Source organism: Garra rufa, chromosome 9 (assembly GCF_049309525.1).
Source record: "Garra rufa chromosome 9, GarRuf1.0, whole genome shotgun sequence".
In the NCBI taxonomy this organism is placed as follows: Eukaryota; Metazoa; Chordata; class Actinopteri; order Cypriniformes; family Cyprinidae; genus Garra; species Garra rufa.
Window position 1 is genome coordinate 44,604,871 of NC_133369.1, and position 17,740 is coordinate 44,622,610.

The window sequence follows — 17,740 nt, forward strand, 5'->3', positions numbered from 1 at the left end:
TGGAAAGCAATGCGTAACTATTGCGTTACTTTTTACACTGGGCAGGGCTTGCTTGTTTGTTTTTAATATAAAAAGTTCTATTTTTGGCAAATGTAAAAGCCTTTTTAAACCAAAAGCCTCAGGCTTAGAGAAAAGTAAATTGACGTCTGTACAGTAGACCGCAGAAGAAAAAATGTCAACTCTTCGGCAATAAAAAAAAGGAAACAAATGTTAGATTATCTTGAGTAATTTTTTCTTATTAGTATGGATGAATTGGATCATTGAAGGTCGGCAGCAAAGACATCGCTTAATAAAATGGGATTATATACATAAAGGATATTTGTATTACTTAACATTTAATTATTGCAGATTTGCGTTGAATTTCAGTGTTTCATTGTTATAAATTTTGAGGAAAACTATCTTTTTTTAGTGAGTGAGATGAATTAATGCATGTTCACATTTATTCTAAAACTAAAGTAACATCTTACTCACAATTTCTCTCAACATGGGGACAGGAGAGCTTTTAATCAATAAATGACTGGCGTTACTTATTTGAAAAAGTAACTCAGAAATTTTCTTGTCAATTAAAAAGTAATGCGTTACTTTACTAGTTACTTAGAAAAAGTTATATTATTACGTAACTTGCGGTACTTGTAATGCATTACCCCCAACACTGATTACAAATGTCTTTACTGTCACTTGTTGAATAAAAGTATGAATTTCTTTTGTTCAGATATGTTGCTACACCATTAGCCTTTTTGCTGGGTCTGAAGGAAACGGCGAGACGGCGAGTTACACACAACCTCACACTGGAGTCCTACTATTGCAACACAACTAAAAACCCCACACAGGTGCGTAAACCACTCTTATACATGAATATAAGACTAGTCCACACCAGCTCTTACAGTGTTTTTGCCCTGTAGACTTCAGTTGAGAAACTGTGCAAGCAGACGGGATGGACAGAGCGACAAGTCCAGCGCTGGTTCAGGCGGCGCAGGAATCAAGACAGACCCAACCTTCTCAAGAAGTTCTGTGAGGCCAGGTGAAAAAAACACTCCAGCAGCTACTTTGCTACTTTCCTCACAAGCACTCTTTATAGTCCCGTTACCATCGACCGTTTCCTACGAGATGAGCTTTAGCTGCTGATGTATGAGATTAAATGGTGCTTTATGGCAGTGGTTTCTGTAAGTGAAGTGCTAAAGATGAAGTCAGATTCTTTGAAGTGTTCCTACTGCTGTTTGACACTTATTAAATTATTCATATGTTTAGTAAAAGTTTTAAAGGCTTGTTCGCACGCAGACTTTCTCAATCCTGGTCTTGGAGGACAACTGCACTGCTCATTTTTCCAGCACAGGTCTTAAAAAGAATAATGCATTGAATTCTATGGCAAGAAATGGTGCATTTAAATCAAGCATAGGGTCCAAGGAGGATCTCAGTGTGTATCATTGCCATTCATCTTAATAGTGCACAACTCAGAACCCAAAACGTCACTGATTCGCTGCTCTCTAATCTTTTGCTAGTGACTAAATGTGCCCCTGGACCACAAAACCAGTTATAAGGGTCAGTTTTTTTAAAATTGAGATTTATACATCATTCACTTTCCATAAGTAAGCTTACCATTGATGTATACAATAATTTGCCGAGATATAACTATTTGAAAATCTGGAATCTGAGGGTGCAAAAAAATCTAAATATTGAGAATATCACCTTTAAAGTTGTTCAAATGAAGTTCTTAGCAATGCATATTACTAATAGTTACTGTAGGAAATGTACTAATTATCTTCATGTAACATTATCATTGCGTAATATCCTAATGATTTTTGGCATTAAAAAAAATCTATAATTTTGACGCATACAATATATTTTTGGCTATTTCAACAAATACACCCATGCTATTTAAGACTGGTTTTGTGGTCCAGAGTCACAAATATGTAAGACCATATCACATTTTTCACATCCTAAAGAAATTTGTCAAATAATAAAGTGGTTGTGAAAAATCTATGGTAATTAGTGATTAATTACATTAGATTTTTTTTTTTTTTTTTTACAAATCACAGAAACCGTAACAGAAACTGATAATTAAAGTTTCTATTTAGCTGAAACTGAAAATAAAGTTTAACCTATGAACTAAGTCAATTGCTCTGTTGCTTTCAACACCTTCTGATGTTCATTCATGTTTATTTCCCACTATAACTAGTAGTAAAGCGGAAGAGATGATCAGTCCACATGAGGCTACAGCGATCTGTCAAGGCACATTAAAGAGTGCAAAAACAATATTTATTGATTGTATTTCATGATAAAATGAACAGAATATAAAAGATCAAACATTGTTTCATATGTTATTCAAAAATAACAAAGCTGATTGTTTTTATTGGATGGAATGTACTAAAAATAAAGTTTTGTGAATTTTGTTTACAGATCAACTGAAAAGATCTTGGTTCGTCCAAATGAAGACTGATTAAAAACGAGAAATCAATATTATTAATCCAGCAGTAGTGTCCACACAGCAGACTTTGCCTGATTTGTAGTTTATCCTAATTGTGTGCATGAAATAGTCACTGACAATCAAAATGTGCCATTAGAGAAACACTAATAAATGGCATTGTTTTTAAAATAGTTTTTCAGCTAAATATGTTTTGTTGTTGATTTTTGGTGCATCACAAATAAAGTAAAAAATTTCTGTTTGTATGCTGGAAAAAATGTATACACTTCTAATGAAAGACAGTCAATGGAAAAAAGATTGTTTCCCCCCATAACAGTTTAGTTTCGGCATCTTGACAGCTGGCGAGAGAATGCGGTTAAAAAGGGTAAAAAAATTAACTAATAGTTATCGCCTTACTAACCCAGTTCATTACAATGATAATTGCAAACAATTTTTTTGTATTACAAGTTTTCTAAAGTGTTTAAATAAATATGCAAGTGAGGCAATATTTAATTAAATATGCACCAATTTGCGCATTTTTCTAGTACACAAATCTAAACACGATTTTTTCTATTTTTGGCATATTTGACACATATTTGTATTTACAGAGGGGATTTTGGGTATCTCATATTTGTTACTCCATAATTCAGAAAATACTTAGAAGAGACAGAACGCTATATTTTTAAAATGTATATAATCAAGCAACTTATATATGAACAAATCCCTCTGTAAAAACCTTCATAATATAGACAGGAATAAAAAATGTAAAGTTTGGTGTGTGTAAGTGCTGCTGAAGTGGAGATTTATGGCTCAGTGTAGGAGACAAAAACTCATTTTGAGAAAACACCCTTTAAAAATATGTATTGCAATTGAAATCTATTGACACAAATAGATAAAGTGCTATAAAAGAAACACTTAACAGTGTCTTTTGGGAGTTTTCTTTCCACGAGTCTGAAAAACCAAAAAGCCCAAAATCTCAAATTTGACTGGAGCATGAAATAACTTTGTTTTTGCCTGCAGTGTCTCCTCTTAACTGGACTTAGTTAGCTAGACAAATCTTAACTTTTTTTCTCTTTTGTAGCTGGAGGTTCGCCATTTATCTTCTGGCCTTCATCGGTGGTCTTGTTGCACTAATAGACGTAAGTTTTTGCAGTTTCAGCTTGTTTTATCTCTGTTATTTCCTGTGCTGATTTATTGCATAACACAATCTGTCTTGTCTGCATCTTTCTCTAGAAACCCTGGTTGTATGATCTGGAGGAGATGTGGAAAGGTTTCCCCACTCTGGTGAGTTCAAAACATAGCATCATTTTGAGCTGCTCTTCTTCTGATGGGGGTCTTGTCATTTGTAACAAATACAGTATACTGTAGTAAATGTACAATGATTTGAAACATATTTAAAGGACATACTGCACATTCAGTGCATAAGAACTAAGCATTTCCATAGCCAAGACTAAGATGTTGCACTGGTGTGTACTTTACATGTGCTTTAGTATGTTAGTCAACACATCAAAAAAAAGGTGAACTTCTTTAAAGCAAAAATATTATATGATGATTTAAAAAAAAAATGTAATTAAAAGTAAAACTTTTAATTTGAGATCATAACATAGCACACTTCTATGTATGTGGCTATTTATTTTATTAATATCATATTATCTACAAGTTTTTTACAGAGGGATTTGTTTATAAATAATTTGCTTGATTTTATACATTTTATTCCTCAAAAAATTGTAAAAAATAGTGTTTCCTGTCTATGTTGTGACGAAATGAGAAAATTTTGACTCTAATATGTAAAAGAAAAATAAACAAGAATTTTGAAACTGACTTCATCCAGTGTTTAGATTTTTGTACTTGAAATGTATGCAACTTAGTGCATATTTCTTTAAATAATGTCTCATTTTTATATTTAAACCTAACATTTGAGAAAACTTGTAATACAAAATTTTTTTGCAATTATCAATGTAATCAATCACCTGGTTAAGTAAGGCGATAACTATTAGTTATTTTTTTACCCTATTCACCTTCAGTGTCTCGTCTTAAATAATTTATCATTCTGAAAACCCCAAAATGTTTTGGATAACTAAAATGTATGCATTTGAAAAAGTATAAAATATACTGTTACGAATTGAAGTATACTACAGTGCACATTCAATACAATTAAGCACGCTTCTTTTTCACAAGGCAAATGGTTTAGTACCTTTCTTTTGTAGAATATAAATCCTATAATAATTCATATCTAAATATTGCTTATTAAAAAATCATTCTCACATGGTTACATAATACACAGAACATTTGTGAGTTGAATTTCCAGTGCCTTGCAAAAGTATTCATACCCCTTTATTTTTTCCCCGTTTTGTTTTGTTGCAGCATTACGTTAAACTGCTTTAAATTAGTTTTTCCCCACATCAATATACACTCCATACACCATAATAATGACAAAGCAAAAACCACATTTGCAAATGTTACAAATGTATTAAAAATAAAACACTGAAATAAGTAGATTGCATAAGTATTCATACCCTTAACTCAGTACATAGTTGAAGCAGCTTTACAGCCTCAAGTCTTTTTGGGTCTGATGTGAGCATCTTTGCACATCTGCATTTGGCAATTATCTGCCATTCTTTGCCTCACCTTTTCACCTCTCCATCTCTGTCAGCTTGGACATTTTCTAGAGTCCTAGTTGTTCCAGTCGTCTTCCATTATGGAGAATGCTTCTGTCAACCTTCAATGCAGCAGATTTGTTTCTGAACTCTTCCCTAGATCATTGCCTTGAGAGGTGTGTGTCTTTCTAAATCAGACTCATTCAAATGAATTCGCCACAGTTTAACTCCACTCCAAGTGTAGGAACATCTAGAAGCAACATGAATGCTCCCGAGCTAAATTTCGAGTGTCCCAGAAAAGGGTATGAATACTTATGCAACAGAATCTTTTCCGTTTTTTATTTCCAATAAATTTGCAAAGTTGTTACAAACCTGTTTTGTGCTTTGTCATTATGGTGTATGAGATGTAGATTGATGTGGAAAGGGGTATGAATACTTTTGCAAGGCACTGTAACATAATACATGATACCACAAACAAATAAATTATTCATTTCTTGGTAAAGATTTTGGTCATATCACCACTTCTACTCAAAAAATGTGATCAAGTAATAGCAATATTCTTTTAATAACTGTCTCTCTCTCTCATTCAGACACTTCTGCCGTCTCAGTACTGGTACTACATGCTGGAACTGGGTTTCTACACCTCCCTTCTCTTCAGTGTGGCATCTGATGTCAAACGTAAAGTAAGTCTGCCATTAGTCATCATTATTTCACCATTATCCCATTGCAAACCTCATCTTTGCATCTCAATGAATCATTTTATTCAAACACTGAATCCGTGCGGACTTCAGTTTTTGAGCAGTGCAGTATTCAAAGCAGCAGCTAATGTTGGGAATCACTGCAGGCTGTTTTGTTTTTGCGGTGAGCTTGATGACAGATGTTTAGATTATGTTTCCATGTGCTACTTTCAGTAATGAGTCATTAAAAGTAGCTACAAAAATGTCTTATTCTTCTGCAAGAGAACTAGATTTCACATGGATCTGAACCACTCAATTTGTAAAAGAAACAATATGAAGAGAAATAACTGATATGTTTAAATCTTTGGGAAGATCACAGTATCAGAATACTTCAATATTTAGACGTATTAGGCTATGCACATATGCACATTTTTTTCCAAACATTCATTAATCTTAGGTAATTCCAATATTTAATAACAAATTGTTAAAAGTTGCAACTGTGTTATTTAATGAGCTAACATAAACTAAAAGTTGTATTTTTTTTAACAAAGATTAATAACTTGTGTAGTTATTGCTCATTGTGAATATTAATGCATTAAATAAGAGATCTTATTGTAAAGTGATACCTATTGGTTTTTATAATTCTTTTGCGCTTTAATCTGTGTACATTTTTTTTACTTTATATATTTTTTGTGTATTGCTTTATTGCATTTAAATGTTCAGTTATTTTAGTTATAAGAAAATAGTTATTAAACCTGTTATACTGTATTATGACACCACTTTTTTGCAAATAAATTTCAATAACATGATAATACCGTATACTGTGATAAAAGCATCATCAATTAATCACAACATGTAAATTGATACCGGCATATCCCTGTGCATATTGCATATTTTTACTTTTTTATTTAAAGAAATGTATTTGTGGCAACAAGAAAAGCAATAAAAGTAATTTAAGAAGGTATTTTCAGCTTGTTTTTTATTTTTATATAAAATGATGGCATGCAGTTGCTTCAAGCAATAGTAAAAAGCTATTTAAAACATCAATTAATGTAAATTGTGATAATCGTAATTAATAATCGACAATTGTGATTTTTGTTATAATCGTACAGCCCTACTTTATATATTTTGTGTATTGCTTTATTGTATTTAAATGTTCAGTTATTTTAGTTATAAGAAAGTAGTTATTAAACCTGTTATACTGTATTATGACACCACTTTTTTGCAAATAAATTTCAATATCATGATAATACCGTATACTGTGATAAAAGCATTATCAGTTAATCACAACATGAACATTGATACCGGCATATCCCTATGCATATTGCATATTTTTCTTTTATTATTTAAAGAAACCAAACCAATGTATCGTTCACATTTATGGTGACGAGTAAAACAATACCAAAAGTATCTTAGGAAGAGTGCTTTTTTTTATTTTTATGTAAAATTATGGCATGCTGTTGCTTCAAACAATGGTGTAAAGATATTTAAAACATCAATCAATATAAATTGTGCTAATCGTAATTAATAATCGCAATTACAATTTAAAGGGAATAATCAACAATTATGATTTTTGTCATAATCGTGCAGCCCTAATTCAAAGTTTGTATGTTTTGAAGCTATATTTAGTTAGTTTATTAATTACTGAATTAATATAGTTTGTTATATGTGAGAAAAAAAATATTATTTATTATTATATATTATTATATGGGGTAAATGTAAAAATAAAAACTGAATCAAAATGTTATGAAAACTATTGTCTCAAAATGCAAAAATTTGAAGTTAAATTATAAATTGTATTTAAAACAATCAATTTTGATTTATTATTAATTTGCAATTATTTAAAAAAAAGCCTTTGTAAAATTTGCATATTCAAAAATAAAATATGAAGTTCTCTGAATGACAAATTAGCCATAGCCATAACTCCTCATTTGAGTGTTTGCATGTAAATTCCAGAGTTGTGAGTAAGGCCGTGTTGCCAGATCTAGTTATTATAAGCATTTTTGGACTTGTTTTTTCCACTTAATGTGATGTTATTAAAATTGAAAGTTGCAGTTCAGGGTTAGGCGATATCGTTATCTTTTTTTTTTTTTTCAAAATGAAAAAAGTTAAACTTATTCTATTTAATTTTATTTTTTGGAGGTGTATTTTGGTATGTTACGGTTACCTGGCAACACTGCCCTTAAACTGATAATAGCCTAATCAAAACTGAGCACATTATAAATACTAAATTATGACAGACATCTTGAGTAGCATTATAACTGGACCTCTGGCGAAAAGAATACATAATATACAAATGTAAAGCTGTGTGAAATATGAACTAATGACACCATGATGGATTTCTGTTTTAATGATATTAGCATCTCTCTCCGTCTCTTGCAGGACTTCAAAGAGCAGATCATTCATCACGTGGCCACTATCATGCTGATCAGCTTCTCCTGGTGTGTTAATTACATCCGAGCAGGAACGCTCATCATGTTCATGCACGATTCAGCCGACTATCTGCTAGAGGTGAGAAAAACAACCACACAAACATCTGACAACATCTCACACATTTACACATCTCGTTTCACTCTCTAACAAATGTTAAGCGGAGACAGAGGCATAATGGGACGTCTATGCCTCATATTCATATTGTCAAACACAATAGACAAGTTTAGAGGTTACATGCAGATATATGCTCTTAAAGTATGTACTTCACTGGAAAGAACAATGTAAAATTGTGCAATAAATTATGAGATATAGTATTAACAGCACATATTGTAGATCATTTCAGTATTTTATGGATGTAGAAAATGTGCACTTCAGGCTAAACTGATTTTTATTTTGTATTTTTTTAAGAAATTAATACTTTTTTCAGCAAGGGCCTAATAAATTGATCAGGAGTGACAGTAAAGACATTTCTAATTTTTAAAATAAACATAAAGACATCAAATAAATGCTGTTCTTTTGAACTCCCTATTCATCTGTGAATCCTGAAAAACAAAATGTATTACAGTTTACACAATAAATATTGTTTTAAACATTGATAATAATCAGAAATGTTTCTTGAACAGCAAATCAGCATCTTAGAATGATTTCTGAAGGATCATGTGACACTGAAGACTGTAGTAATGATGCTGAAAATTCAGCTTTGATCACAGAAATAAATTACAGTTCAACAGATATTCACGTAGAAAACATCTATTTCAAATTATAATAATGTTTCACAATATTACTGTTTTTACCATCGTTTTAACACATTTAGGTTTATACTATGATGTGTCCATTAATTAATCAAATAAAAAAAAAAATTGACCATAAAAGTACTTACAAAAAATTATTTAAAGCTATTAATGTGTCAAATGAGAAAGTATTGGGTAGATATTACAAATTGTAGCTTTCGAAAGAAATATTTTATTTGATTTAACATAAAATTTATTATACATAAACATTTTGGCCACAATGGCCTTACATAAACTAATAATTTGGAGAAAAAAAAATTGTTCATACAATGAAAGTCATTGGTAACCAAAACAGCATTGTTATCAACAGTTTTTAAAATACCTAGTGTTCCACAAAAGAAAAGTTTGACTCTCTAACAAAAGTTAAGTAGAGATAGAGGCATAATAATAATATTGTCAACACAATAAATGATGAGGTATAGTATACAGTCACAGCACATTTTTGCACATATAGTAGGTCATTTTGGTATTTTGAAAAGAAATTGATACTTTCATTGGGTAAGGACACATTAAATTGATCAAAAGTGACAGTAAAGGCATTTATATGTTTCGAAAGGTTTCTGTTTCAAATAAATGCTGTTCTTTTGAACTTTTTATTCATCTGTGAATCAAATAAAATGCATCGGTTTCCACCCAAACATATTAGTCAGCACTACTGTTTTTAACACTGATAATAATCATAAATGTTTGTAAAGCAGCAAATCAGCATATTAGAGTGATTTCTGAAAGATCATGTGACACTAAAGACTAGAGTAATGATGCTGAAAATTCAGCTTTGATCACAGCAATACAATAGGCCTAAAAAAAGTCTGACATGGTGTACAGTACAGATGATGTGAAATCGGATGCTGTATCAGTAGAAAACCCCTTTCCGTCTGTCTCCTACTTCTGTACACATCAGTTTCTTCCCCTCATATCATCTCTCTCTCTCTCTCTCTCTCTCAGTCAGCTAAGATGTTTAACTACGCGAGATGGAAGAACGCATGCAACTACATCTTCATCCTGTTCGCTGTGATCTTCATCATCACACGCCTCATCATCTTCCCTTTCCGGTACACATCTCATCCGTATCTCTCTCTGTCTCCCTCCACACAAATGCTGTCATCAAACAAACATGCCATTTCAGATCTGATTATGATCTGCCAAAAAGATGTACAATTCAAGTTTATTAAGTATGTTCAAGTATATTTTAAGTATACTTTATGTAGTAAGCAGACAAATATCAGTGTACTAGTAGTATACTTTTAACTGCACTATTTCAATATTCCTTAGGACTAAATTGGCCCACTTTCTAGTATATGAAAGTATACTTTTAAGTATGACAGCAGTAAACTTAGAGTTCACAACTAGTTTACACCTATGTTTTTAGTTTGTACTGCAAGTCCACTAAAAGTGAACTTATATATACTGATAGTGTACTAATTAAATACTTTAAAGTATAGTCTCAGTAAACTACTAGTTTAGTAGTTTTATACTGCAAGTATACTCGTAAGTTTTCTTTAAGTGGACTTTACATCATACTTTAAGTATAGTACTATGTCCCTATTTAGGTATTAATTTGTATATGTTTTGTTATATGAATATCTGAACATACAAAACATCAAAAGAAAGAACTGGGTATCTGTTTGTAAACAAAAAACATTTTATTCTAGCTTCATGCATTCTTTTTTACAAACACTTGAATGTTGCTAAGTTTCAAAAATATAAATTAACAAATAAATAAACGACATTTTGAACAAAAAGCAAAAATTAAAAACTATTCATGACAGTCCAAACATAGATGGAGTTGATCAACAGCCCAAAGCTTGACAGTCATTATTACCTCTTCAAGGGTTGACATTTAATTCCATAACGTTACACAGTTTCCCATATCGATGGTTTTGATGCTGTTTTATGTCTGACGATTGTGTTAGATTACATGTGGATTACAAGCATCTGTTGTTTCGGTTTCTTCTTCACTTGTGTTTTGGAAATGCTGTTCAGAAGATGTGTAATAGCGCCCCTAGAGTATAACAATGAAACAGATTCTCAGAGCACAAGTAGAGCTCAAATATATTTAGACCTTTCTAAGAATATGTCAAGTATACTTAAATGTCATTCTAAGTATATTTCTGAGAAGCACATAAAAAGTAGACTGAAAGGTGCTAAATTGTTTGATTGAGAACAAAGATGTTAGATTTTTTAATACTGTGTAACATTTCAAATTAGTGTGATGTCTTAGTAGGCAGCTGCCTATGTAGTTTTTTCTTACATTTCTGTCTCTCTCTCAGGATCATGTATTGTACGTGGGTGTATCCCGTGACCCTGTACCCTCCGTTCTTTGGATATTACTTCTTTAACGGGCTGCTGATGATTCTGTTGTGTCTGCACATCTTCTGGGCCGCGCTGATCATACGTTTGGCCTTCCGCTTCTTGAGCAGTAACGTATGTCTGCATGATTTCATGTTTACATTTACACATATGGTCCATTTTATCAGTAACACTTTACAACTTTACAACTTAAAGAAACAGTTCGTCTGAATTTGTACATTTGTACATAAAATGTGACCCTGGACCACAAAACCAGTCATAAGGTTAAATTTGACAAAACTGAGATTTATATATCATATGAAAGCTCAATAAATAAGCTTTCTATTGATGTATGGTTTGTTAGGATAGGACAATATTTGACTGAGATACATCTATTTGAAATCAGAAATCTGAGGATGCAAAAAAATCAAAAAGACTGAGAAAATCACCTTTAAAGTTGTCCAAATTAGGTTCTTAACAATGCATATTACAAATCAAAAATTACATTTTGATATGTTTACAGTAGGAATTTTACAAAAAATCTTCGTGGAACATGAACTTTACCTAATTTCTCAATGATTTTTGGCATAAAAGAAAAATCAAAAATTTTGACCCATGCAATGTATTTTTGGCTATTGCTACAAACAAACCCCAGCGACTTAAGACTGGTTTTGTGGTCCAGGGTCACAAATGTCCTCCCCCTCCGGCCATCCAAAATGTAGATGAGTTTGTTTCTTCATCAGATTTGGAGAAATGTAGCATTGCATCACTGTCTCACCAACGAATCCTCTGGAGTGAATGGGTGCCGTCAGAATGAGAGTCTAAACAACTGATTAAAACATCACAATAATCCACAAGTAATCCACACCACTCCAGTCCATCAGTTAACAACTTAAGAAAGACAAAAGCTGTGTGTTTGTAAGAAACAAATTCATCAAGACGTTTTTAACTTTAAAACTAAGTCCATAATCCATAATAACGCTTCCTTCAGTGACAAAAAGTAATTTGGCCAGAATCAGGAGATATATATGAACAGATCAAGTATCGTTTGCAGTCTAAAAAATATGTGGCTGGATTTTGATGTGAGAGATAACAGAAGATGGACTTTTTCACTGGAAGGAAGCGTTGCTATGGATTATGGACTTGTTTTTTTATCCAGAGGTGACGGTTTGAAGTTAAAAACATCTAAACAATGGATTTGTTTCTTACAAACACTCTTCTCAAGAGTCTTCTCAAGATGTTAACTGATGGACTGGAGTGGTGTGGATTATTTGTAGATTATTGTGGTGGTTTTATTACCTTTTTGGACTCTTAATTTTGACGGCACCCATTCACTGCAGAGGATCCATTGTGAGCAAGTGGTGCGATGACACATTTATCCAAATCTGACGAAGAAGCAAAACCAATTTACAATCTTGGCTGGGCTGCCAGTGAGCACATTTTAAGCATGTTTTCATTTTTGAGTGAGCTATTATTTTAAGCCCACTTCCTTTTAACAAGGGCATAGGCTCACCAGGCACTTTTTTATGGTCACTTTTATGTTTGGAAGTTTGTGAATATCTTTTTTAGAATATCATACTTTTTGTTCTCTGGCAAATACAAGGTCATACAGGTTTAGCATGACAACATGTTTCAGTTTTGGGTAAAATATCCCTTGATGTTCTGTGTGTATATAGAGTATCTGACAAAAGTGAGTTCACTACTCAAATTCCAGCAACCATTTTAGTACATCTTCTCAAGATACAATACTATAGAAAAGAAAACTTGGATATACTTTACAGTAGTCAATGTGCAGTATAGACAATAATGGCTGTATGTTGAGTTATTTTCAGAGGACAGTAAATCTATACTGCTACACAAGCTGCACATTGACTACTCTAAAATACATCCAAGGTTCATTTCTATAGTATTGTCCCTTGAGAAGATATACTAAAATGGTTGCTGAAATGCGAAAGACACTGTATATTTGAAGATCAACCGTTCGTTCTTCCTCAACAGTCATCGGTAGAAGACGAGAGGTCTGATCGAGAGGAGACAGATGAGTCAGAGGAGGAAGAACAGATGAAAAATGGAGAGATAAAGAAGAACAGACCAGCTCAGAATGGCCACTCTATATATAACAACAACCACTCTAAAAAAACTGAGTGATTTCCTGAGCGGACAGGATGCAGAAATGTTCAGAAACCCAGAGATTCTTCCATTCCTGGAGCAGAACAGATACGGGTGAAGAACAGAGGATGGATTGCTGTCTACACTACAGACAAACACACACAAACATGCCATCATCACACGAACACGGGCACGTCGTGGCAAAATCCTCTATCTGGAGGAACAAACAGGGAGCAACGCTGCCTCTATCGACCTAATCTTACAGGAGCAGATCGCCTAAAAATCTAGATCATTTACTGAAGCCATTCCTCTCCTCTGTGACCTTCTTGCAGTCATTTATAGCAAAATGTTCCAACTGCTCTTCCCCATACAATGAAAATCAATAGTGACCACAGCACTCAAGCAAGATTTCCAGTCAGTTCCTGTTCAATAATGTCTCTTGTGGACTGCTTTTATGCTTCTAGAGCTTGAAATTTCATTGAATGGAAGACAGCCATGGAAGCCCATGGAATAAAAAATAAGGTAATTTTTGTGACTCACAATTCAGACTTTGTTTCTAAAAGCAAAAAGTCTGATAAAAACAGAATTCCCAACTTTTTTGGAGATGTGAAGTCAGAATTTGAAAGAAAGTCAAAGAGATACAAAGTTTTTATATTCTGTGGCAGAAATGGGCTTCCGTAGAGAGCAGACATTATGCTAAACTTTTCCTTTGTTGTTCTAAGGAAAGAAGTCATATGAGTAAATGATGACAGAATTATTTTAGGTGACCTGTGCCTTTTAACAGTGCCTTCCTTTCTCTTTTTCACGCCTTGTTTTTGGTCATTTAAAGCAATGCAAGTTACTGCATCAGAGTATAAACACCCATCTATAATACATTATTTTTCAACTGAATACTAAACACATTTAGAAACCAAGTCCAGTCACAATTCACTGGCAAAAAAAAAACGTTAAAACATCTCACGAAGAAGCCACTTTCAACCAAACTGATTTCTGATTGCTCAATGTGCATGAGGAAATCTTTCACCTATTGTAGCCGTATTGAAGAAACAGAACTGTTTTGGTAATGCATTTCCACACATGGAATAAAACATCATAGTGGCTGACTGTAAATAACGCATTTCTGCAATAGCAATGGTTACTAAAAACTAAACTAACAAAAATTGTTGTTTTATCCGATGCTGAATCCACGACTCTAAGGACGATCTGCCTGGATATCATAAACCAAAAATGACTGAGTGCTTCTTAAAGTATGGCCAGATTTCTAACATAGTGTGTAAACCAAAGGAAAATCATGCAATTCACTGCCAGTTCTTTTGACGAGAAAACCACTGCCATTCACTTTATAAATGTGCTATTAAACTCATATTTGCTCTGAAGTTTCTAACACATATTGGCCAGTTGTAGCATGTTCACTTTCACACAGATTCCCAATCTTCACAAGCTGCCAGCCAAAGATAGAATGCATGTGTTGATGCAGTCTGAGTGGTTTAAAAACGTCTAAAAACATCCGGAGCAGCTGAGATGAATTAGGATCTTGTTATTTCTCTGCAGTGCAGCGGCCAGTGCTCTCTACAGATTCAGTCCCACAGCTCTGACTAACCTGCTTCATCTTAATCGTCTCATTCACTTCGCATTTCTTTGTCCTGCTCTGATTTCATCATTCCTCCCTTTGTCCTTAGTCAACTGCCTACCGTTCTCTGCAGTACATTGTTTCAGACGCAGTCGAGTTGATCACAGTGTTATCTTTATTTTGTTTGTTCTTGTGTTTTGTAATATGATGATATTATTATGGAGGATGATGAAAATAAAATACTGTTTGCGAGTCACACTTGATGCCTTTGTTTGAACTCTCAGTTATCAATATTGCTTTAAACACAATTATTTAATTAGTTTTATTTTATTTTGTAAAAGCCCACAGGAATCTCCTAGGAATCCAGGTCTGTAAGATGATAATCTTTATATGTCACATTTGCAGTTAACATACAAACCTTAAAGTAAACCGAAAAATCTATTTACATACATAAGAAATGTTGAGGTTTCATAAAACTGGGTTTAAAAAAACTGTATTTGGAGATAATATAATATTTGACCCTGGACCACAAAACGAGTCATAATGATCAATTTAAAAAAAAATGAATCAATAAGCTTTCTATTGATGTATGGTTTGCTAGGATAGGATAATATTTGGCTGAGATACAACTATTTGAAAATCTGAAATCTGAAAATTTTATACTGAGAAAATCGCCTTTAAAGTTGTCCAAATGAAGATCTTAGCAATGCATATTACTAATCAAAAATTAAGTTTTGATATATTTACAGTAGGAAATTGACAAAATATCTTCACGGAACATCTTTACTTAATATCCTAATGATTTTTGGCATAAAATATATATATATATATATATATATATATATATATATATATATATTTTTTTTTTTTTACTCATATAATGTCTTTGCCTTTTGTGATCCAGGGTCACATGTTATCTGATAATATAATATTAAGTATTTAAGGCCATTTAAGTACTTAAATAAAGACATTTTTATGACTGTATCTTACACTTAAGTACAATTTAATTTTTTTATAATTTTTTTTTTTTTTTGATGTGTTGACTATCATAATAAAGCACATATAAATTACTTGCTTTTTATTTTAGCTGTAGATAAGTTGTTCTATTTTTAATGTACTCAATTGCAATTTAATTGCAAATGTGTAATTACAAATATTATTTAATTAAATATGTGTGATATTCATTATATATATATATATATATATATATATATATATATATATATATATATATATATATATATATATATATATTATAGTAGTATATTATAGTTTATTATAAATGCTTTTCACTACATTAGCAGTAACACTTTTCCAAGACAATAGAAGTAATTATGAAAATTAACCATGGATATTATTATAGTAAAAGTGTATTAACCATGCGGTTTAGATTATGTTACCATTTGCATGATCAGAGTTTAACTACAAATACCATGGTTAATCTATGGTTAGTAAACCAAAACCATGGTTAATTTGTGGTTACCATGGTTTAATGTTTTTTGTAGTAAAACCATGGTTTAATTTTCATAAAAGTATAGTTACATGTAAAGATGCACTTACTTCCTAGTTAATTGAGTCAGAAAAGCACTGAAATATTATACATTTTCATTAAATTACAAATAGCACGCAAATAAGTGTTAAGCACACTTAAGTATATTAGTCTTCTAAGTGTGCTAAAAAATATTTGTGACCCTGAACCACAAAACCAGTCTTAAGTAGCAAAAAAATACACTGTATGGGTCAAAATGATTTTTACTTTATGCCAAATATTTTGTACATTTCCTACTGTAAATATATTAAAACCTAATTTTTGATTAGTAGGCTAATATGCATTGCTAAAAACTTAATTTGGACAACTTTAAAGGCGATTTTCTCGATTTTATTTATTTATTTATTTTTATTTATTTATTTATTTATTTGCACCCTCAGATTCCAGGTTTTCAAAAAGTTATATCTCAGCCAAATATTGTCCTATCCTAACAAACCATACATCGTTGAAAGGCTTATTTAAAAGCTTTTAAATGTTGTTTAAATCCAAAAAAATAAAAACAATGACACTTATTATGACTGGTTTTGTGGTCCTGTCCACATTAGTTTTCCACAAATCTGTCTTCCAGCTGTGTTTACGTTGTAGGACGTCAAAAATGACTAACACTGTCTAAGTATAGTGTACTTCTACAGATGTCGCCTGCGCAGTGTCTAGGGAGCACTAAGCAGTGAACTCTGCGTAGGGACGTTTTGAATCGGAATGCAGCGCCACTCGAGAGACGCTTCCTCGTTGAGTCACGTGATCTTCAAAGGCCACTCCGATTGGTTAATCTTTTACTCATGAAATATGAGTGATCATATTACTGTTTTAAGGTCTTAAGGCAAGTTCTTGTCCTACTTTGCATGATTTATCGGTGCACGTTAATAAAATAATAACAAAAAGTAGATCTGATATCTAAATAAATTGTAAAAAATATAATATAATTTGCTCCAGCAGACGTCTTCAATCTTCTTTTATATTTGAACATGATTTGAACCCCTTCCGACCAATAAGCTATCATACACAGACCACATCCGGTCCCACCCTACAACAGATTTGCATAAATAATGATAATAGCTTTCTGGGAAAATAATAAATTGTATAATTTTAGGGTTTACAATATTACAATATACATTTAGTACCTTATTGCAAAATCACACAAACATAAAGTAAGTACATATAGTAAGTAAAAATAAAAAAACATATGTATTGACTATATTTTAGATATAGCAACGACTTTGGATATAGTCAGAACACATCTTTTTTTAAAAATAATATAGGTTTATCATGTTATGTGTTTTATGTATATTGTTGTGTAGCTTTTATTTTCCATATTTTGGTTATT

At 32.2% G+C, this 17,740-nt stretch overlaps 1 protein-coding gene across 1 annotated transcript in view; it reads left to right on the forward strand.

Moving 5' to 3' along the window:
- Positions 1 to 15,125, forward strand: part of cers2b (ceramide synthase 2b) — a 35,298-nt gene extending 20,173 nt beyond the window's left edge. Inside the window, exons 3-11 of the mRNA XM_073846813.1 lie at positions 713 to 830; positions 903 to 1,021; positions 3,483 to 3,540; positions 3,635 to 3,685; positions 5,589 to 5,681; positions 8,058 to 8,186; positions 9,845 to 9,951; positions 11,170 to 11,323; positions 13,187 to 15,125. Of these exons, the coding sequence (XP_073702914.1) occupies positions 713 to 830; positions 903 to 1,021; positions 3,483 to 3,540; positions 3,635 to 3,685; positions 5,589 to 5,681; positions 8,058 to 8,186; positions 9,845 to 9,951; positions 11,170 to 11,323; positions 13,187 to 13,336 (979 nt within the window). The 3' untranslated portion in view covers positions 13,337 to 15,125. The remainder of the gene's footprint in view (positions 1 to 712; positions 831 to 902; positions 1,022 to 3,482; positions 3,541 to 3,634; positions 3,686 to 5,588; positions 5,682 to 8,057; positions 8,187 to 9,844; positions 9,952 to 11,169; positions 11,324 to 13,186) is intronic.
- Positions 15,126 to 17,740: the final 2,615 nt, after the last annotated feature.